This window comes from Pezoporus wallicus, unplaced genomic scaffold, assembly GCF_028554395.1.
Source record: "Pezoporus wallicus isolate ANWC-B61680 ecotype Strahan unplaced genomic scaffold, APGP_CSIRO_Pwel_v1 contig_4722, whole genome shotgun sequence".
Classification (NCBI taxonomy): domain Eukaryota; kingdom Metazoa; phylum Chordata; class Aves; order Psittaciformes; family Psittacidae; genus Pezoporus; species Pezoporus wallicus.
The window spans coordinates 2,487,603-2,510,837 of NW_026641840.1; the positions used below are offsets into that span (position 1 = coordinate 2,487,603).

At 48.3% G+C, this 23,235-nt stretch overlaps 1 protein-coding gene across 6 annotated transcripts in view; it reads right to left on the minus strand.

Annotated features, from left to right (window-relative positions):
* Window positions 1-23,235, minus strand: part of NRF1 (nuclear respiratory factor 1) — a 73,328-nt gene that overhangs the window by 25,132 nt on the left and 24,961 nt on the right. For 3 of the 6 annotated variants that reach the window (XM_057425457.1, XM_057425455.1, XM_057425456.1), the window contains exons 3-10: window positions 22,936-23,050; window positions 20,388-20,514; window positions 19,676-19,816; window positions 11,697-11,855; window positions 10,175-10,372; window positions 7,667-7,768; window positions 5,396-5,545; window positions 4,028-4,185 (exon numbers count right to left, since the gene is read on the minus strand). In XM_057425457.1, coding sequence (XP_057281440.1) covers window positions 4,028-4,185; window positions 5,396-5,545; window positions 7,667-7,768; window positions 10,175-10,372; window positions 11,697-11,855; window positions 19,676-19,816; window positions 20,388-20,514; window positions 22,936-23,050 — 1,150 coding nt within the window. The remainder of the gene's footprint in view (window positions 1-4,027; window positions 4,186-5,395; window positions 5,546-7,666; window positions 7,769-10,174; window positions 10,373-11,696; window positions 11,856-19,675; window positions 19,817-20,387; window positions 20,515-22,935; window positions 23,051-23,235) is intronic. The other 3 variants (XM_057425460.1, XM_057425458.1, XM_057425459.1) reach the window with 1 other exon arrangement.

The following is a 23,235-nucleotide window of genomic DNA, read 5'->3' on the forward strand; positions in this document are numbered from 1 at the left end:
AAGCACTGCCTCAATCTGGCTGGGCAGCCTTTAACTCTGAGATTGTGAGAAACAGAGAATAACTGTGCCCTTTCTGTTCTCCTCATGATTTCATAGACTTCCAGTAATCTCTTTCACAAGCTGCAGAGCCACAGTGCACTCCCCGTCCAAGGACTTTCTGGCTTCTGATCCCTTTGCCCTTTCCAGACTTTTTCTAATGTAAGATATCTGTTTGAGGGGGGTGACCATTTCTCACACTATTCAAGATGCAGACAAACTACGTGTTAGTTCTGGTGTCCTCAACATCAGAAGGACATGGAGCTGTTGGAGCAAGTCCAGAGGAGGCCACGAGGATGATCAGGGGCTGGAGCAGCACCCGGATGGAGACAGGCTGAGAACATTGGGGCTGTTCAGCCTGGAGATGAGAAGCTGTGTGGAGACCTCAGAGCAGCTTCCAGTGTCTGAAGGGGGCTACAAGGATGCTGGAGAGGGACTCATCATCAGGGACTGGAGTGATAGGACAAAGGGTGATGGGTTCAAACTGAAACAGGGGAGGTTCAGGCTGGAGATAAGACAGAAGTTCTTCCCTGTGAGGGTGCTGAGGCGCTGGCACAGGGTGCCCAGAGAAGCTGTGGCGGCCCCATCCCTGGCAGTGTTCAGGGCCAGCCTGGACAGAGCCTTGAACAACATGATCTAGTGTGAGGTGTCCCTGCCTGTGGCAGGGGGGTGGAACTGGATGATCTTAAGGTCCTTTCCAACCCAAACCAGCCTGGGATTCTATGATTCTATGAGTTAGTCCAGGGGCCTCATCCCACCTTCTTCTCTATACCTTTCCCTAGAATTCCTATTATTCAGCTTACTCTTTTGACAATACTTATTCATCAGTGACAAAACATTCCTGCGGGATAGTCCCCTGAATGCTTTCTGAATGGTCACTTGCAGCATATAGCTCCTTATTGGAGATACATGTATGTGCATCACTTGCCGTTTATTGACATCACATTTCATTTCCCGTTTAGATGCATTATCAGAGTGCTGTGAGCATCCTTCAGCAGCAATCCAGAATTCTCCAGACCTGTTGGATGACTATTCACCACTTCTGGTGACCTGCTGCTAGCCACAAAGTTATTCCAAAGCCATCATCTCCCTGCAGCTGAATCTCCTACCATTTCTTACCTGAATGAACTAAAAAAGGAGGTGTTTTCTTTAGCTTCCCCTAGGATGCTCTTCCTTAACTCATTCCCTGGTAGACCAATTGACTCAAATATTTTCCAAGTACTTCCCACTCTTTTTCCCCTGGTTTCCTGCTTAGATGCTGTTCACATTCTAAGTGTATTCGCTCAGGGTGTATTTTCATTTCTGTCTCTCACAGTAGCTCTTACACACTGTTAGTGAACCGGAATATTTTCTTGCTCTGCTTTCTTACTCCCTTTGGATAATCTCCCTACTGAACCTGCAGCTGTATGAAGGCATTTACACTGCAGGAAGTCCAACCCCAGCACAGCAACTCTGGGGTAAGCATGCATTTACTGGTGGAACCCTGTTTCCCAGACCCACAGCACTTAGCTGAATCCACCTGCAAGGACAACTGAGCACTTTAATCATCTGGTACAGCTGCATCCCTGGAAATAATAATGATGTGCAGCATAAAAGCTTTTTCCAGTCAGTGTGTTCTACAGACATTAACTGGTTCAAATCAATGATTTAATTACCCACCTCAACTCTGTCCTCTTTACTAGAAGGCCTGATACTTCCCATCCTCAAAGCTGACAGAGGTCGCATCATCCATCATGTCGTGCTGCTGGTAGACGTACTGCTCTGTGTGGGGCCGTGAAAGACTACACTCTATCAGCAGCCAATAGAACAAGGTTCAGAGATCACAGAATCATAGAATCAACTGGGTTGGAAAAGACCTTTAAGATCATCAAGTCCAACCATTACCCAGCACTGCCAAGGCCACCACTAAACCATGTCACTGAGGGCCTCATCTACATGATGGCAGCTTTCAGCTAAATTAGGCATAAAGTTTCCAGAGCTGGGATGAGCCACCAGCTTTCCAAGACCAGAACCTTGCTGAGACCTTCCTATAGGCAGGGGAAAGACTCCAGTTCCACAGCTGGAAGCAACAAGGAGCATTTTGTGGCAAAGGTACATCTCATCCACATGGAAGGGTGTTGGAGGACAGTCACCTAGAAAGGTCTCCAGTACTTATGGTCAGTAGATAAAGAGGGTGACAACAAGCTAGCAAATTTAAACAGGACAAGCCAAGGGGAATGGCTTTAACCTGCCAGAGGGGAGACTGAGATGAGCTCTTAGGCAGAAGCTCTTCCCCGTGAGGGTGCTGAGGCGCTGGCACAGGGTGCCCAGAGAAGCTGTGGCTGCTCCATCCCTGGCAGTGTTCAAGGCCAGGTTGGACACAGGGGCTTGGAGCAAGCTGCTCTAGTGGAAGGTGTCCCTGCCCGTGGCAGGGGTTGGGACTGGATGAGCTTTAAGCTCCCTCCAACACAAACCAACCTGTGATTCTGTGATTCCCACTGCAGTGCTGCTACAACCTTTACATCACTCCTGAACTTCAGGCTGTTTGACCAGACTTGTCACAGAGCTTTTCTGGGTATAATGAAAGCTGATCCTGTCTTGAGGCACAGGAGAGATTAAATGAGTTGTTGAAGGCTTTTCCAGTCATATTTTCTAGGAGGCTCTTCTTAATTCTAACAACTTTTATTTTTCTTAATGATTCTGAATTTCTTCAGCTATTACTAGTGGAAGATCCTTGCCCATGGCAGGGTGCGGTGGACTAGGGCATCTTTAAGGTCCCTTCCAACCCAAACCATCCTCTGATTCTATAATGCAGGAAAAGGAAGAGCTCATTGAGACCTTAAGAGCTAAAACTATGAGCGATGGGATGAAATGAAAGTCACATTCCAGAAGACGTGGCTTTTCTTGCAACTCCATACCTAGTTACTTCAGCTGTTGTTCTTAGTGTCCTAAAAAGATCACTTGTTTTAAAAGGCAATTTTACAGTGAAGCTATTAGTAAAAAAGCCCATTTAACCAACCTTGCATTGTAGTGCAGAAAAAAACATATCTGATGGACCTGAATCTGGACCACAAACAGAAGGAACAGTTCTAGGTGTGTTTGTGATTCAGTGGCAACAGCAGTTTGGAAGCAAGCTGTTGAAAGTCCCAGAGTGGCTCCTTTAGCAATCTGTGTATCTCACAAGGTCCTGGAGCTTTACTCCAAGAATCAATGTGGACTTGGGCCTTCTCCTAACCCATGGCTGCTCAGTCAACAGCGCCTAGACAAGAATCTTGATTTGGATGAGGAAAATACTTTATCTACACTTCAGTGTGAAACCTCCCACGCTGCTGGGGCTGATGCTGTGTTTCCTGCGGTCCTCCTGCTCTCTCAGGGTGATCTATGGCATGCCACACAGCAGGCAAAGCTTAAGCAACTCACCAGAGCTGAGCACAGACACTGCTTCCTGCTGCATGGACTGTCGAGAACTATGCTGCAGACCTTGTACAACCAAAACTCTAACAGAGCTTGTTCCAAGATGAAGCAGCAGCATTACTACTGCAGCTTGTTCACCTTCCACTTCAGAAACACACCTGGGAGAAACCCCCAAACCACTGTCCTCTGGAGGAGGTTCTGATTTCTGAAGAGAGTCCATAGTGTCACACAACAGAGCAATTCAGCCTTAGCCTTTAGTAGGAACCATTAATAATACTGAGGGAGACCCAGAAAAACATAGTTCAGGTGCTGTTAGCACTTCATGACTCTTGCTTGCTTAGCAAACTCAGTTCTGTAACTGGACTCTTGATGTATGACTAAGTTTAGAGGATAAAGTTACTAGCCATCTTTTCCTATGCCAGGAAATTTCCATGTTAGTAGTGTTCTGTGGTTACAACAGAAATCAGGAACTGTCTTGCAGACACCTGGACACTCACTGCCATAGGAATTTGCTAAGGAAAAGGGACACATTGGTCTTTGCACCATTAGAGTGAAAGCCTAGAAGGAAGTGTCATGCACGTGTGATTCTCAGCCATACCTGTTGAGTGCCATGGTAACAGTTGCTCCTTGTTGCATCTCCTGAGATGCTGCCACTGCTGCTTCCGCTAATGATGCCACCGCCTGCGTGGCCTCTGATGCCTGCGTCGTCTGGATCGTCATCTCACCCCCCTGTAGCGTGGCCCAGTTCTGCTCCACCTAAGGGGAAACCAAAAAGAGAGGCCCTAAGATTGGATTCACGCCATGAGCAAATGGCTGTGCCCTAAAGTGAAAGAGCCAGATAGTTTCAAGAGGTCTTTGCAGAATCCTGCACATGCTCTGACTTTGAGAGACAGGTAAAAGAAGGAGGAAGTTGGGATCCACCTGAGAACATCGCTGGGCACTACAGCCCTCAGCCCCCTCAGCCATGACAGCAAGTTTCTATAGATAGCCCATGATTTTAGTTTCTGCCCTCCATATGTCCAACAACAACTTTAAACATATGTTCAAACAAGAACTCTGCTTTTCTCGCACACATGGAAAGCACACCCCATAAACATCAGTGCAGCCCCTCACATCCCACAGACCCCTCTTATCCAGCCAAGTCCACAACAAAATGGGACAGCATTGACCACTGCTGTACTCCGATCACTGCCTGCCAGCCTGGGCACTTCAAGCAGTAACATGCCGTGCTGGAATTCCAGCATGGATCATGTCCCACAGGAATGCACTTGCCTCACTGCTCCCATCCACTGTCATTCTGGGGAACAGTTCCTGTTCCCATTCAGGGTTTATCTGTACAGCAGTTGTGAACTCAGATGAGTTTGAGCCATACAGAATTTCTTTGTGCTGCAGCAATATACTTAATGAAAGAAGATGGCAGATGGGAAGTGCTCTGTTCATATATCTCAGGTACTTTCAATTCCCCTATCTCAAACCTTGATGTAGACAGTTACACATTACTTAAAGGTTCACTCAGTCTCAGTTGCTCATTTGCCCACATTTCTCCATTTGGGACTTGACAGCTCATGAGATAATGAATGTATGGCCCCAAAATCCACCACAATGTGAACGAGAAATACACACTGGACCAAGACAATTAAAGAAGTGGAGGATGAAGGTCCATCAGCTGACAAATCATCCTGCCTGCTTTGTAAGATGATCTTCCCCCACCCTCCCATCACTGTTCTCAGCCCCATAAATGGCTCAGGCTACTCACCATCCTGCTGAGACACACAAATAAGAATGCCACAGAAGGTGATGAAAAAATAAACCCCAAACTCAACTTGTTCAGATGGAGAAAGCTAAAAAGTCCATAGAGGCAGAGCTGGCTTAAGGCTCGAGTAAATCTTGCTGCCTTTGGGCAAGAGAAGGGTTAGTCCCATCAGAAGATGGAGAGGGAGAGAGAACCTGTCGTGCTCTCACTCACATCTGCTATCACACACTCCTCAGCAGCTGCCAGTCTGGTTTTCCAGCACTTGGGCAGAAGCAAAGCTGGCGCTCGTCGAAGCTCTTTGGCCATCCCCAGCCGTCTGACGTTCAAGGCAACTGCTTCATTCTCCTGTGCCCAGAGCTGGCCCTGGGCGGAAGGATCCAAAGCAGGGAGGAAGCAGTGAGATAGTGCATTGCAAAAAAGGAGAAAGGCAGCTGATTTTAGAGAGGGCAACGTCTTTTAGGAGAGATGCAACCTAGCTGGAGTGCCCAGAGAGGAAGAACTGCAGGTGGTGAAGAACTCAAGACTTGAGTCAGATTGAGTTTGTGGTACTCATTAGCCATGCCAAAACCAAAGGGAAGTGAGCCCAAGATGGAAAAAGATACCCTTCCCACCGCCATGCACAAGAGGAACAGACATACATATTCTCAATACATGGCAACACACATTTGTATAATAAAGCAGATCTCCACTGTGACAAACCGTCCCCTGCAAAGATGCCTAAGCTGCTTTGGGAGGGAGTAAGGCCTGGAAAAGAAGCGGGGACTGTCCAGGCCCTTCTCCATACTAACACAAAGGTTGTGCTGCTGAGATATCAGTCAGCACCCCTGCTCCATGCTGCTTAGTGTCCTATAAACTCAGGGATTTACGCTGAGTTTCTTCATATGGCAAGAGACAGCAGGACAAAAACGCCTCTGGAGAGGCTGCCAGCAGGCTGTGGGTCTATCTCTGCAGAGAAATAGCACCCATCCCCAGAGCAAACTTACTGTTGCATCTTTATTTTGGCCAAGATATCCCTTAGATGTCCTGTTCACGTTAGGAATTGGATGCCTGGGTTGCTCTGATTCTTATTTGTGCCTTTTAAAACTTTCTTTCAGATCTGAAGAGAAAAAACTGGTCCTTGAAAACCACCAAAGCAGCTGCAAAATGCTGCAAAATCACAGCCCCAGAACCAAGCTTTCACTGGGGGGCTGAGGTGGAAGCAGACGCTGGAGCAGAGCAAAGCTGTTCTGTGCTGCCACCTGTCGCCATGAAAACCCATCCATGAGAGAGGACCAGACCTCACCGTCCAGCCAGGAATTCTGCTGTGCAGCCAAGGGACAGAAAGTGACCTGATGTAAAGAGGGGTTTGCAGGTAAAGAGGGTAAAATATAATAATAATAATCATCATCATAATCACAGAATCCCAGACTGGTTTGGGTTGGAAGGGACCTTAAAGCTCATCCAGCTCCAACCCCTGCCACGGGCAGGGACACCTTCCACTAGAGCAGCTTGCTCCAAGCCCCTGTGTCCAACCTGGCCTTGAACACTGCCAGGGATGGGGCAGCCACAGCTTCTCTGGGCACCCTGTGCCAGCGCCTCAGCACCCTCACAGGGAAGAGCTTTTGCCTAAGAGCTCATCTCAGTCTCCCCTCTGGCAGGTTAAAGCCATTCCCCTTGGCCTGGCCCTACAGGCCCTTGTCCAAAGCCCCTCTCCAGCTTTCCTGGAGCCCCTGTAGGCACTGGGAGCTGCCTCTTAAAGAAATGTTTCTTAAACACAGAAAAATACTTTATTAAAAAAAAAAGTGAAAACATAAATGCATGCAAATTTAGGAATCACAATGAGGATCAAGTCCTTGACAGAAACAAGTCTGCCAAGTTGTAAAGCAGTGGAAGAAACTCTCCCAGTACACAGAACAGTAACTGAACCGTATCTCCTGTTGTCTCTGCACTACTCACATTTACACAGCCCTCTCCAGGATTTCCCTGCAAACCTCCCTAAAGCTGCAGCAAGGGAAGAGTCCCATTTTATCCAGAGATCAGTGGCCAAAGATGCATAGGGACTGCCCACAACCAGGCCATATCCTTTGTTAACCACAGCCTCAGAATATCCCAGGCATCACTCCCAACCCTGATCTGACAAACAAGGATGTACAGCACACACGGAAGAAGAGCTATTCAAGATGAATACATGGATGTGTGTTTGTGCATGTCATTAAGCCTATCTGCTACAGCAGAGCTCACAAATTGTATCATCTATAGAAGATATATATAAAAATGTATAAAATTCAGAACTGAGGCTTGCACCATAGCTGCATTTGTACAGTCCTGACTCCAAGGGACCACAGTCCAGCTCTTTAACAGTCCCGTGTTTGTTAACACTGCAGGATGGGGAAGCAAGGTTTGGTGCTTTCTGCGACCCCTGAATTCCAGGAAATACTTCACTTCCCTGAAGTTCAAAGAGGGTAATTCTGTTTTGAGCCCCACAGACACAAGCCAGGTCCTTACCTCTCCATCAGCCACTGCAGAGTAATTCACTTGTGCGACGGTGACTGTGGTGGGCAGCTCTGAGGCATCAGCCAACGTGGCAACTGTGGCACCGGTGCCAACCTATGGGAGTCAACAAAATGCAGCGAATACATTTGTTATTGAAGGAAAATGTCCACATGATTCAGGCAAAGGGACACTCAAATGTTCTCAGATTCAAAAGCATCACATCTACAGGGAGTATGATCTGAGTAATAATTGCAGAGCTCATGGAAAATATGGGGTTGTCTCAAAGGGCTGGGGGAGGAAATCATGGAATGGTTTGGGTTGGAAAGGACCTCAAGATTATCCAGTTCCAACCCCCTGCCACGGGCAGGGACACCTTCCACTAGAGCAGCTTGCTCCAAGCCCCTGTGTCCAACCTGGCCTTGAACACTGCCAGGGATGGAGCAGCCACAGCTTCTCTGGGCACCCTGTGCCAGCGCCTCAGCACCCTCACAGGGAAGAACTTTCCCTTATCTCCAACCCAAACTTCCCCTGTTTCAGTTTGAACCCATCACCCCTTGTCCTATCACTACAGTCCCTGATGAAGAGACCCTCTCCAGCATCCTTGTAGATACTGGAAGCTGCTCTGAGGTCTCCACGCAGCTTCTCTTCTCCAGGCTCAACAGCCCCAACTTTCTCAGCCTGTCTCCATACAGGAGGTGCTCCAGCCCCTGATCATCCTCGTGGCCTCCTCTGGACTTGCTCCAACAGTTCCATGTCCTTCTTATGCTGAGGACACCAGCACAGCACACAGTGCTGCAAGTGGGGTCTCCCTGGATTGCATCAGAGGGGCAGGCTGCTGCTCATGCTCTGGTGGTGCAGCTCAGCATACAGGGGGGTCTGGGTTTAAGTGCACACTGAAGCCAGGTCATGGGGAGCTTCTCACCCAACACCACAAGTGCTTCTCTGTCCAACCTGTAGCTGTGCTTGGAATTGCCCCCACCCAGGTGGAGGAATCACTGGAGCCATGCTAATCTATAGCAGTTGCACAGTGGATATGGCCCACAAGCAAGTTTCGCACAGCCCTTGTGCTGTCCCCTATGCTTATGTAGGAGACAAATCCTCACTATTCTCCCATTCTCCTTCTTACAGGGACCAGCAATAGGACACTGCTGTCATTCCCAGGTGTGAACATGCTGCGGTGGTGGAGACAGGATGCTTCTCCTATGGAGTGGGAGTTACTTAAACCACTGAGTAGTCCTGGCTCAGAACACCCTGCACATCAGCCCTCATTTATAACTCTCCTTGCTTACCATACACTGGGTCTCTCATCTCCAGGCACTTGTCAAACATTAGTACATGCTCAATACCCCACTGCCTTTGGAAATTACCTTTTTCCCCATTTAACAGCTGGGAAAGGACAAAGGCAGGGAGGTGTAGCTTTGTTTCTAAGGAGAACTAAACCTATAAATGCCAGAAATTCAATGGTTTCAGGTGCCCAGCATCTAAAAGAACACCAGTCAAAGGGAAAACATGTGTTAGCAGGTGAGCAAACAGAACCAGCTTGGCAAGTCTGCCTGGCCTTGGTGGGAGAACAGAAAGCTTAAGAACTGCTGACAAGCTTTCATTTGAGAAAACAAACAAGACCAAAACAAAGCCCCACACCATGGGTTTTATCTTCAGGGTTGTGAGAAGAGACCTTTAGACATCACTAAAACCATGATGCTCAAGAGGGACAGAGTGCTGGGACAGCTGGGTACCAGAGGGCAGTGGTGGTTTGTAGGCAGGGGCACAGGGGGAGCTGAGGTTCAAATCTGACATCCACAAGGGGCTCTTGGGAGGTTTCAAGGGAGTACTTCAGTTTTTAACACCCTAAGCAGCCAGAACCTGCCTCCCCACACTGGGGACACTGGGAAAACAGCAGCACCACTGAGCCCCTGCCTGAACGCAGTCTCTTCAGCCCTGAATCCCCTTCTCTAAAATGGTTTAAGAGGCATCTTTACCACAGAGGATCATAGAATCATAGAAATAAGAATCCTAAGACAAATATATATTCAGTGTGTGTAATATATATATTATTATACTTTAGGTGTAAGATGAGGATCAGAGGGTACAGAAATACTTAATAACAGATTAAGCTGTTTCATGCCATTAAAGAAAGGCAGTCCCACCACCTCTCCTCCCATCACCCCCTCCCACTGCCAGCACAGGCCTTGTGTGGCCACATCATGAATTGTGTTTGTTCATAAATGAGTTAATTAAACTCAGGTCAACTCCCTGAATCACTTGCCCAAATAGCTGCAGGAATCCTTGTGCTGCTGTAAGAGAAGACCAAGAGATGGGAATGGGGAAGAGAGGATGAGGCTGCTGCTTTGGGTGGGAGTACTGGTTTAACAAGCCTGAGGGCTGAGACATACAGATAAAGACAACAATCTTGAAGGACAAATTAAGCTACCAAAAAGAGTTTGCTCCAAACCACCTACCTGATGCAGACAACTCAATTCAGTTGTGTTGGAAATGGCAAAACCAGAGGGTTTCACTCACCTGGATGAGGGACACGGTGCCATCAGGGTTACTGAAGGTTTGTACCACTGTCTGTGATGGCACAAGGTGTGCTATACTATGTGTGGTCGTCGTCTGCTGCTGTGTCTGCTGATCCTCAAAGGCATAGAGCAGGTCCTCGCGCCCGTGCTGCTTGTAGCAGTTCTTCACGATCGTCCGTAGTGCCTGGGTCCATGATACCTGCCAGGAGAGTGAGAGAGTGAAGAGACCGTGTAAGAAAGCTTTCTGAGGCACTGCAGGGCTGTTACGGCCATGACCTGTGTGCTTATCATAGAATCAACCAGGGTGAAAAAGACTTAAGATCAAGTCCAACCACTCCCCAGCACTGTCAAGGCCACCACTAACCCATGGCACTGAGGCCTCGTCTCCACGCTGTGTGAACACTTGCAGGGACGGTGACTGCAGCCCTGCCCTGGGCAGCCTGTTCCAATGCCTGAGCACCCTCTGGGGAAGGAATTGTTCCTCAGCTCCATCTAAACCTGCCCTGGTGCAGCTTGAGGCCATTTCCTCTTGTCCCATCCCTTGTTCCTTGGGAGCAGAGCCCAGCCCCTCCTGGCTCCATCCTCCTCTCAGGCAGTTGTAGGGAGCGATCAGGTCCCCCCTGAGCCTTCTCTTCTCCAGACTGAACCCCCCAGGTCCCTCAGCCCCTCCCCATCACACTTGTGCTCCAGGCCCTGCACCAGCTCCGTTGCCCTTCTCTGGCCCCACTCCAGCACCTCAATGTCTCTCTTGCAGTGAGGGGCCCAGAGCTGAACACAGGATTCAAGGTGCAGCCTCACCAGTGCCCAGTGCAGGGGCACAGTCACTGCCCTGGCCCTGCTGCCGCACTGGTGCTGGTACAGGCCAGGATACTGGTGGCTTCCTGGCTGCCAGGGCACAAGCTGCTCACGTTCAGCTCCATCATTCAGCACCCCTAGGTCCTTTTCCACCAAGCAGTTTTCCAGCCACTCTTCTCCAAGCCTGGAGCAACAGGCTGCAGATGAACACCTACTGGGTTTTCTCGGGCCATTTTCAACAAATTCTCTAACAAAACGCCCCAATACCTAATCCCTCTCATCCCCTCCTATCCCCAGGGTTCGGAAATCACCCTGGAGAGCTCTTGTGTTGCTGTGTAATGATACAGAACAAGCACATCTGGCTAAGGGAAAGGGAAGCTTTGCAAAGAAATGTCTCACCAGCTTTCAAGGAATTCTAACCAAGGTACTGGGACTGAGAAGTAGAAAATCATCTCTACTTAGAAAAGCACTGACTGCCACAGCACCATTTCCAGCCTCACCAGGCATCCCTCCCCATCCAAGCAGACCTATATTAACAAATCATTGAATCACAAGTTGGTTTGGCTTAGATGAGCTTCAACGTCCCTTCCAACCCAGACCATTCTGTGATCCTATGAAAGGCCAATGTCGTAGCTTCTTCTGTCACTCGAGGGGAGAAGTATTCCCACACAACCTGGTTCCAAGCCTCTGTGCTCCATTTGAAGGCAGCAGATGTGGCAGATACACACCCGCTGCTTCTGTTCCTCTGTGCGGACATCGCTGCGGACGTTGGCCCATGGGATGTCCTCAGGCCACCAGATGGGTTTGCAGCTTTCCTTGCCCCAGCCTGGTTTTCCACGACCTGTGGAATACTTCAGCATCTCAGGGATGAAAGCTCGTAGCTGTGCCTGGAACAAAGCGTAAAAGAGTGTTGAGAGGGTGTTTTTAGGAACTCGTATCTCTGGTAGGCTTAAGGTGCATAGAGAAAGTTATTACATTTAACTTCCAGCCTGTTGGAACCATCAACTGGAAAGAGGCCTGAATGCCTAAAGAACATGGACAAATACTTTACCATCTTCTCCCAAGACTCAGCTGAGAACAGCTTAGAGCAGAAACACAATTAAATCAGCCAAATACGATACGGCACAAACACAAACTGCATGAGCACAGTTCATGGGGCAAACACTACCATGAAGAGACCTTGCCAACCTGAAAGGGAGGGGAAAAATGTAAATCCAAATAACACAGAGAAAAACCCACACTTGATATCCCCACAGTAACAGGAACTCAGAGTTGAGCTGATGGGCGTCTTACAGAGATGCTGCAATGGTGGTGGAGCTTTGGGGAGCCACTAAAAACCAGCCTCACACATAACTTCTCCACCCCTGCAGAACATAATGCACACTGGATTGACTTTCTGCATCTATTTGTAACCATTCCGGAGTGGGGACACTTTTCAACCTGATTTTGCCTCTCTTTAGCACCCACAAAAACTGCTCAACTAGTGACCACCTGCACCAGCAGGAGACAATACCTTAAAATAGATGCGCAAAGCAAATCGTGAAGAGCAAGTAATATCCTCAGTGTTATCAAAGAGAACATGAAGCTCACACAGGGGTTTATGAGACAGGGGGGTTTGTACCAGGGAATGCCAGGACAAGGCTGGTTCAGCTGCAGAACAGAGCAGGAAGACAAGGAGCACTCAAGACCAAATCATAGCATCAGCTATGTTGGGAAAACCTTTAAGATCATCAAATCCAAATACAGAGAAAACTATGTTGACTTAAAGCTGAATAGCTGCATTTAAGAACATCCCCCTGCATCTCTTCATGGCTTTAATAGCAAATTACTTGAACTGGTGATGGTGGCACTGGGAGTTCTCAGGCCACCTTACAACCTGGAGCTGCCTGCATGTTCATGGCTCTGGAGCACAGCCATGCATGAGCACACCAGGGCCAGCATCAGTTGCTGCCACAGCCATGACATGGTCCCAGCCAGCAGAGACATGGGACAGCTCATGGAGGACTTCTCACCCATCCCTGATCTTCTGCCATAAAAGTGTCCCTTCCTCCCAGCCACAGTCCTGCTTGAATGACATCCTGGTTCCAGTCTGGATATTGCAACCACTGGCTTCAAGCTGAAAATCAACTCATGTACAAACTGCCTTTTCATGTTAGTACAGGAGGCATGTACAAAGTCCCCTGTAACATCAGTCTGACAGAGGAATGCTCCAGAGGAACAGGAAACTGCAGATTGTCCCTGGGGTCTCTGCAAAGAAGGACAATAGGGCAATAAAAGGACATTAAAGGCAATAAAAATCCAGTGTGCTTCTGGATCCATATGTAGCATATGTGCTGCTCACCATAGAAGAATCACCCCTGCTCAGCAGCTATATTTTATTCCTACTTAACGGACATGCTGAACCATCTCACAGAAGCCACACCAAAACCCTGAATTATAAATGGAAGCACAAAAAAGCCCATTTTGGTGCCCATTTGCCCAGTCCAGGCCAAACCTACCCACGGTGCACTTTCCACTGCAGGGCCAACAGTCATAGAATCACAGAATCCCAGACTGGTTTGTGTTGGAAGGGACCTTAAAGCTCCTCCAGCTCCAACCCCTGCCACAGGCAGGGACACCTTCCACTAGAGCAGCTTGCTCCAAGCCCCTGTGTCCAACCTGGCCTTGAACACTGCCAGGGATGGGGCAGCCACAGCTTCTCTGGGCACCCTGTGCCAGCGCCTCAGCACCCTCACAGGGAAGAGCTTCTGCCTAAGAGCTCATCTCAGTCTCCCCTCTGGCAGGTTAAAGCCATTCCCCTTGGCCTGTCCCTACAGGCCCTTGTCCAAAGCCCCTCTCCAGCTTTCCTGCAGCCCCTTTAGGCACTGCTGCTCTAAGGTCTCCCCTTCAGGAGCCTTCTCTTCTCCAGGCTGATCCAGCCCAGCTCTCTCAGCCTGGCTCCAGAGCAGAGCTGCTCCAGCCCTCGCAGCATCTCCGTGGCCTCCTCTGCACTCACTCCAACAGCTCCACATCCCTCTTGTGCTGCTGCCCCAGAGCTGGATCAGGACTGCAGGGGGGGGTCACCTGAGGTTCCCTGGTTGAGGCCCCATTATCCATACGACCCTGCTCCTGGCACTGAGTTTTCTGGTGCAAAAATAGTTAAAAGCTCCTTCCCTGGATCACTGTGTGCAAGCCACGCTCCTTGTTACCAGCTGGATTAATCACTGGTCCCAGGGAGTTGAGCAGCTCAAGCTACTCAAGGCACTTGTTAAGGAGGACTTGCCACTAATCCACCAGGGAGACAATCAGCAGCAGCATCACAGCCTGCTCCAGCACCAGCATTTCTCTAATTAGGGCTCTAACAAAATCTCACCCTCACAGGGCTCTGACACAGGGAATGGCACAAGGACAAAGACCACACATCCCTCAGGACACAGCGGGAGGAACTGCTGTGACCAGGAACCACGGTTCTGCTGACTCCATCTATGAACCACCCCAAAATCAAATCTCTGCTAAGAAAAGACAGCAGCACATTCCACTTCCCACAGCTGGCAGCTCTGGAAAGGGCCCGTATAATCGCCAGTATGGATGGTTTGAGAGAAGCTATAAGCACTGATTCTTTCTCACCCTTTGGTACACAGACTGAATATCTCCTAAATTCTAACATCAAGCTCAAGTGTTACTGGTAATGAGCTAATCCTGATTCTACCATTTGCACTAGCCCAAACTGCATTCCAGTGCTGGAAACAAGTTGTCCTACACTCAGAGCGTCAAGCAATCCTCTGGTCTCAAGGTTTATGCCCTGCTACGGGAAGTGGTTTCTAGAAGGGAGCAAAACCTGTGGCTGTAGATTTGTTACCTTTGCCCATAGTTCAGCCTCAGGATCTCCAAAAAGCAGCACATGGGAAAAGCAAAGTCCAGTCCACGTGGGAAGAGGAAAGTGGAAGAGGTCAAAGCAGCAGTTACAGCAAAGCACCAAGGTATTTCCTTCATGGTCCCCTTTTTTTGCAACAGCCAATTTGAGACTAAATGTTAAGCTGAAAAATTCCAATTAATGTTTAAACACTCAGATTAAAAATCCAGGCTTCTGTTAAGGTGGCTGTCACCAGGAATTTCCTGCTATGAGAACCCACATGGCCCTGATGGAACTCAGAGGTCTCACTGGTGGGATGAGGATGATCTCCCCATCATAAATTCATTCCAGCAAAGATAAGGTGCAGGATCAGCCTGCGTGACTTTAATCAGAAGCAATGGCACTCAGCAGAACAGTTTATGCCTGGCCATAGGAATCAAACCCAATATTAATACCCTGGTCACCAGTACAAAAGCAGGAGGTGCTGTGGGGCTCCCCATAGACATGTCTGCTCACAGCTTCACTCTCTATGCAAATCTTTCTTCTCTTCCACTCCAAAACCATGATCAGGCTGTTAGAATGAGACCACCTGAAATGTTTCAGAGGGGCATGCTTGGGGACCAGGCTGTGGGATCACCACCTCCTAGTAGAGTTTGGAGGTATGAACCTGGACATGACTGGTCTTGCTGGAAACAAGGCATGATGCAGACTGAGCTTAAATGCTGTAAGAGCAGGCAGCTGCCTGCATGAGAGTCCAAAGTACACACTCATCCCTGCTTCCAGGACCTTGCAGGACTCACTGCTCTTTCCACTGCTGGAACAACCATCCAGTGCTGGAGCTCAGCTGTGCGGCAAACCTGATTCCTAACTCTGGGTGCCTCCACTGCAAAACAAGGATGCTCCTTCTGCCACATGCCAATGCCCTGCCGGGAGAGTGGAAACAGAGGCTGTTCTCACACCACACCTCTGATGTGGAGCAGAAGGGAGCACCAGTAAGCCTCATGCCTGGGCAATGGGTCCAGCACTGCAGGATCATCCCTGCCCCACCATAGAGAGAATCTGATAGCCACAGACCAAGTTGCCACCTTTCAATGCTTGGCTTCTCCTAAATACAAACTGCCACGTACATAAAGACATATGCTGGGTTTTGCAGGTTTTTGCAGTCCATATGCAAACAGACATCAAGATGATTTCTGAGAGGCCTGGATAAACTTTGTTGGCCTATATAAGCAGACTGCAAGTAATAGGGGCATATTAAGTCTATAAAACATCAGATTAAAGCAACAATCACCTGTTCAGAATACAAATCCTAGTGAATTTCAATCCAGATAGTGACCTCAGTGAAGCATTAATCTCAGCATTACCCAGACTTTCTCCTTAGTTATATTAGTGAGCAACTCAGAACAAGTTTAGGGGCAAACTCAGCTCTGACATAGAATGTCAATGTGGCCAAAGCCCATAAAGCAACAAGATTTCTCTGCAGTGTAAAACCCCATTGCAATACATTGGTTTTGATGCACAACCAAGGTGGGTGATTCTCTCCACTCACAATATAGAAGCATCTTTGCTCCGGCTACCAAAGGCTTTATTTTCCTCAAGACCTCCAGGGAAGCAGAGCAATTAGAAGAGTTATTTTCCTCTCCTCACTGAGGAGGTAACACCTCTACCACCTGCAGCTCCTGTAAGCAGAGGCCTCATGTTTCCACTCCCTGTGACACAGCTCCTAATTGTGCTGCCCAATTTATATCTATACACATTTCAGTTTTCCATTGGGTTTGTGGGTTGAAAAAGCTCCTTCCTTGTTACAAAAGACAAAGAAACTATAGTGGCAGCTCTGGGAATCAAGGTGACTCCAAAAACCTAATGGCACCTCTAGCAGTGCAACAGGTTGCAGTGATGTAGGAGTCAGAGTTCTTCTCTTACACTTGTTCAAATGAACGTATCTCAAATTGCAGTTGTGGCAAAAAAAGCAGACAGCATCATGTCCTCATTGTATTCAGCACATCTGTGCTTTGCTCTATTCAAAGATTCTCCCCAAGTCTGTCAAAACTAAGCAGCTGGATGCTTTCAGCAGCAAAATCATCTCCAAGCACCACATGCAGCATCTTACTCCTTGATGTAATCCACGCAGGAGTCTGCAGTCCTGAGCGTTAATTCTAATGCTGTGTCCTCAAGTGGCCTGCAGCCATTTAAGGACCTCAAAAAACATTAAAGACATTTACAAAGCAGCATCTCTCTATGATAAGTGGGGAAACTGAGGCACTGGGTGCCCACAACACGTGCACATCACAGTGGCTGGGCTGAGGCAGTGACAGCTACCCAAATGGGACACAAAGAGCATGGACCCTGTCCACAGCTCAGGAGAAACCTTAACAAAGCTGCTTGGAGTTACCACGTTGTAACAAAAAGGTGAGGACTACTCCTGAAAAGATAACTTGGGTTGCCATAATGCAGCATGGGATGGCTTGAAATAAGAGGCTCTACATTGCTGTTGCTTCAGCAGTTTGCATGCTTGCTGACCAAAGGGCATGCAGAGCACGGAGAAGAAAAGACATTCCTTGTTTAACAGAGGCACAAGAAGGCTGACAACACAGGAGTGTTGTGTGTAAGGGTGGGGGGGGAAAGCCCTGCCAGCAGCTTGTGCCTTGGACTGGAGAGCTGCTTCACATGTGGAAAGGCAGAGCAGTCAAAACCCAAGGGCAGCTTGGCTTGGCCAGATCTCTGTGTAAGGCTTCCTGAAGACCAAGGCCATGTTATGCTTGCAGGAAAATATCCCAGGGACTCTTCATCAGGGCCTGTAGCAATAGGACAAGGGGTGATGGGTTCAAACTGAAACAGGGGAAGTTCAGGTTGGAGATAAGGAAGAAGCTCTTCCCTGTGAGGGAGCTGAGGTGCTGGCACAGGGTGCCCAGAGAAGTGGTAAATGCTCCATCCCTGGCAGTGTTCAAGGCCAGGCTGGACAAAGCCTTGGGTGACATGGTTCAGTGTGAGGCATCCCTGCCCGTGGCAGGGGGTTGGAACTGGATGATCTTAAGGTCCTTTCCAACCCAAACCATTCTGTGCTTCTATCTCCAGCCTTATTTTTAGCTTAACATGAAAAGTATTAGTATTTTACCCATGGAATTCTATGGATACTAGTATTTTATCCATAAAATGGAAGCAGAAAACACTTCAGCAACCTTTGATGTTAAAATAGTTAATATCCAAGTCTATCACAAAAACCAAACACCATGCACTATAAATCCAGCTGAAGGCTCCTGTGAAGTGAGAGTTTGTCACTTTTATTGCTGCTTTCATGGCACGTGCAACACGAGCAGCCAAACATTTGATAGATCTTTTTATTGGCCCTTTTATACGCACACACATTCTGCACAGGGCAAACCAGAGAAGTTTCTCAGATGTGTTCCTGGATTGCAACCACCCCACGTCCTGCTCTCATTCCTCCACACTCCTCTCTCATTTCCAGCACTCCACCAGCATCAGCTCATTGTCTTTGTGCCTTCCTCTGAGCCCATAAGCTGTGGGTATGGGTACCTCCAGCTTCACTACTCACATCACCCTAGGATAGCCTTCAGCAAATCTCCACATAGATGTCTCCTTCTCCTTGCTTTAAGCCATAAGCACTTCTGCTGTTACTGAGCTTAATTACTACAATGATAAGGCCATAAAGAAGTTAGATAAACACAAGCATGCTGTTTGCCAATACAAATGAACTCAGATACATTCCTGTGATCTTTTGAGGCTCTGATTTTACTTTCCAAGTACAATGTTTCTAGTTTTTACTTTCCCATTTCCATAGGAAACTGTTAATGACACAAACCAAAAGCTGCCTGTGAACAGCTCTTGCAGACACCACCTTTAGCAATGGCTTAAAAATACAGCAATTATGTTTTGCCTCATGCTGCCATGGATTAGGAACATGTTCTGTTACCAGTCAAGGCACAGTAGATTTCTTTGTGAAGTTTTATTAGAAGTGTGAGCTCGTCTGATTCCAACTCAATGGAAAAGATGTTGTGACCAGAACATGATCTTCTGCAGAGCACAGAGGAAATCCGCACATCTTTGCTCTACTACAACACCTCTTTGTACATTGTCCAAAGCCTCTGACCTTTCCATCTCGCTACTCCCTCCGAAGGAACTAGCTTTCAATGTTTAAAATGAGTTGTGGTGTATCAGACTGAATGTACCCAGAGTCTCCTGCAAAGCACATCTGCCTCCATTCAGCTCCTGCACCCCAGGGGAAGAAGAATTCCCTACAGACAATCCCTCCCACACCAAGAAGGCTTCCCTAGGGGGTCCCCCTCCACTTTCTCCTAGCAATAAGGAGGTCAGCAAAGAGCTGAACGTGAAGAGAAAAGAGAATCCCCCACATGCTTAGAGCAAATAATTCCTTGTCTTCATCAGAAGACTCTCACACAAGGTCTGATTTGGAGTTAAACCATTGGCAAGCTCCCCTCTGCCCCAGTCCACAGTAGAAAACAAAGCAGGGAATGAACTCGAGCGCACAAAAAAAGGTCCAAGGAGCATAAACCAAAACAGTTCTCCACCAGCAACCTTCCTGACCTCAGAGCCTAAAAATCACTGTGAAGTGCCAAATATCTTCCCTGTTCATAGCTTATGGGAGATGACAAAGAGGGAATCTCCCAGTAGCCTGATCTGCTTACCAGTATTTCTACTGTTTCATGTAGAAAATGAGTACCAGTAACAAAGCTTCCCATCTAACTACTATCTGAGCTGTTACATTCCCATGGGGAAGAGGAGATCAAATGCATCCCCTGGAGATGCAGACATAAGCTCCACTGCAAAATAACAGGATGTGGCTGCAAGATGCCAAATCTCAATCTCTCTCTGGCTCTGCCATGCCTGGCTGCTTACCTGGGTCATCTTGTCCACCGAGACAGGAATGCCATCGATGGTGAGGGGTGGCAGCTCGGAGTTAACCTCCTGAGGCGCAGGAGCGTGTTCCGCTAGCGCAGACTCCAGGTCTTCCAGGATCATGCTCTTGTACTTGCGTACCTGTAGGGAATCATTAAGCTCAGGTAAACAAGGTAGGGAGCACCAGGAGAGGTGAGGGCGAGGATGCAGGGCCAGCCACCTTCCCCAAGGTGTTGTGGAACAGAAGGAGCAAACAAGAAGCTGGCAAGAAAAACATACCCACTGGCCCTGAGGACTCAGCTGTATTAAAGAGCTGCTGACGAAACATCGAGTAACACTGGCAAGTGAAAGTATTTAAGGGATTAGAAGTTCTGAAGCAAGAGTTATCATGGTTAGGATCCATTTACTTTCTGGTCTGCAACAAGGTGCAAGCACTGACAGCTGAGCTGAGCTCAAACACATCATCACTATGGGCTCCTTCTGACTTTTAATCCAGGATATTCAGCCCTGGTGAGCTGAGCTGAGCAACCACTGATGCAGAGAAGTCAGGACCTCAGTGCTATCCTCATGTCCTTAGAATCTGAACTCCTGTTTCCAGGGTTTTAAACACGACTTTCAGATCCCTACCAGCCTTGCAAAGCTGCCTGGAGCAGAATGAAACCTGCGGAGAAGGTGAACAACTTCTTACACAGCTTTTCCTAGAGACACCTACCACATTCTCCAAGGGTGCAGCACCGAATACTTTAAAGACAGGGTTGGGTTTGGAGGGTGAGATGCAGAGAACGATGGCCTGCTGCCCCACTCTGGTGGTGTACTCATCCAGCGTGGCTCGGAGCTTCCTGAAACACAGGCAGAAAGCAGTGAAACCAGCTGAAAGCCCTGCAGAAACACAACCCTTCACATTGTAAATTCCCTTTCTTAATGCTGCCCATTCAGAAACCAGGTGAGAAGTGGAACCCCAGATGGCCAGACCAGCCCCACATCCTGCTTATTCCTCCACTCCCGCAGGCCTGCTGTGTTCCCTGCAGTCACCAGCAGCTCAAATATCACTTATTCTCCTTTCTTTCCTTTTTCCATTGATGTAAAAAGGAAAACAAAATCAGCAGAGCAGCAAAGCCAGGACAGCAAGAGTCTGCATATCCCCTCTGTCACCAAAGGGTATTATACAAAACTTGGAAGAACTTAATGATTCAACAAAAGAGGACTGCAAATAGAGGTTATTTCACATCCAACCTTGTAACAGAGCACTGCAATTCTGTAGTACTGAAGTCCTGCTCAAACCAGGACCATCAGAATTCAACCTACAACTACAGGACAGCCAAGAAGCAGAAATATTACAACAGCTCAGCACAGAAAACCCGAGTATTGAGACAGGAGCCATATCAGCAAGTCCCTTTGGAACGATCTCTCTGTAGGAAGAAAATGTTCCATCATATACTTTCTACCTCGTCTTCCCTTTAAAGCAATGGAAGAGAATGTGTCAGAAATACTGACAGAAACTCAAGAGAGAAGCAGAGTTTATCAACAGGTAACCTCAGCACTCCATGGTGACAGTGCAGTATCGACCCTGGGACTTCAGAACCCGCTGTTTACAGCAGACCTGTTGCCAAGAAGCACCAACATCCGCTACAGAGATTCCAAAACCAGAAGCTGTAACTTCCCACTTGATTCAGTGGTGTAAAAATCAAGCAAAAATGTGCTAAACCAATCAGAGTGCAAAAAAAAACAACATGCATTTTGTCACTCTCTGAAATGTAGTCACACGAAGCAGTTGCACGAAGGGAGGAGAAAGAATTCCTTTACAGAGGAGTTTCTTTAAAACAATATTGTTCACAGTTCAAGAGAGAAAAAAATTTGCTCTTCAGAAAAGTTGCAATGAACACAGCTCAGTCAGCAAAGCTGGGAGAAGGAAGGAAAAGCAGAATAGAGCTATAAAAGAAAGGGAATCCGCTCCCAGGAAATATTTAACACTAGCTCTGTTCCACTTGGCTCCTGCTAGATCTGGTGCAGAGGGTGCTGTGGGACTCAGCAGAGGAGTAAGCAGAATAAGGAAACCAACTTAATTTCTCACTAAGAATTACAGGAGAGAGGGAAATAAGGCAAACCTCTGTCCAGCACTACTCCAGTGCATTTAGCGTACACACACGAGGAAGTCAGCAAGAAACAGTGTCAAATACCCCTGCCTCCTCTAACATAACCCAGTTACACCCAAATCAGTTTAAAAGGCAAAACCTCCTTTGTTCCAAATCCTAGTAAATAATATCAACTGCTATTTGCAAGTGTTTCCTGATGGGTTAGCAGATGATGTCTCCAGACTTGCGGGAAGCATGTGTAGTCAGCTCAGCACTGGCGCTCCTTGGTGGCCATCAGGCGGGCAGACAGCCTCAGAGCACCTGTAATGCAGCACCTGAAGAGCTGTGGAGGTTTGGTGTCTGCAGAGCAAGCTGCTGAAGCCAAAGGAAGTGTTTCAGCTCTGGCATGCATTTCCCCTTCATTATTCTCCCCCAAAACTGTGAACTAAAGGCTGGGTAAGACTTCAGTCTTAAGGGGAGACCTTAGAGCAGCTCCAGTGCCTAAAGGGGCTGCAGGAAAGCTGGAGAGGGGCTCTGGGCAAGGGCCTGTAGGGACAGGCCAAGGGCAATGGCTTTAACCTGCCAGAGGGGAGACTGAGATGAGCTCTTAGGCAGAAGCTCTTCCCTGTGAGGGTGCTGAGGCGCTGGCACAGGGTGCCCAGAGAAGCTGTGGCTGCCCCATCCCTGGCAGTGTTCAAGGCCAGGTTGGACACAGGGGCTTGGTGCAAGCTGCTCTAGTGGAAGGGGTCCCTGCCTGTGGCAGGGGGTTGGAACTGGATGGGCTTTAGGATCCTTTTCAACCCAAACCATTCCATGATACATTACGTAGACAAGACCTTTGTGCCACTGCAGAGCTGGGATATGGCTGTAGCTCCAGATTCTCAGGCCAGCTGCTGTTAGGGCCACTGTGAACATCTTACAAGGCAATGTTACAATGACAGATTCACCTTGTGACCAACTGGGGTAAAACCAGAATGCTGGATCCCACCAGAATGCTCACGACAGTCCTAGTGATCATAACATCACACTGAAGATGAGCAGAGCTGCAACTTAACCGATTTCTTCAACAGAGATTTGGGTTGCAGAAAAGATGCCACCAAAAAACCCCAAGCTGGGCAACTTCTGGACAGCACTGGAGACAGACCAGGGATGCAGACCAAGGTGTCAGAGTGCAGGAGGAGTTCTTACCGTAGCAGACGTGTTTGCTGCCTCTTGCGGATGGATGGGTTGGACTCAAACATGTGTGGTCGCTTCCGTTTTTTACCTGTCGCCACAGCAGCGGCTGCTGCCATCCCCACAGGGCCTGGAAACCAAACCACAGAGGGTCAATCAGCACACTGGGCTCAGGAACTGGCCAGGAGGGACACTGCCATTGCTCCCCACGCAGGATGGGTCCCAAGGGATCAGCTTCAAGGGCCTCCCCATCAGACCAGGGTGATGTGAATTCCCTGCTGAATCCCTCCTCTCCAGCAGTATCAGAGGTGTGTG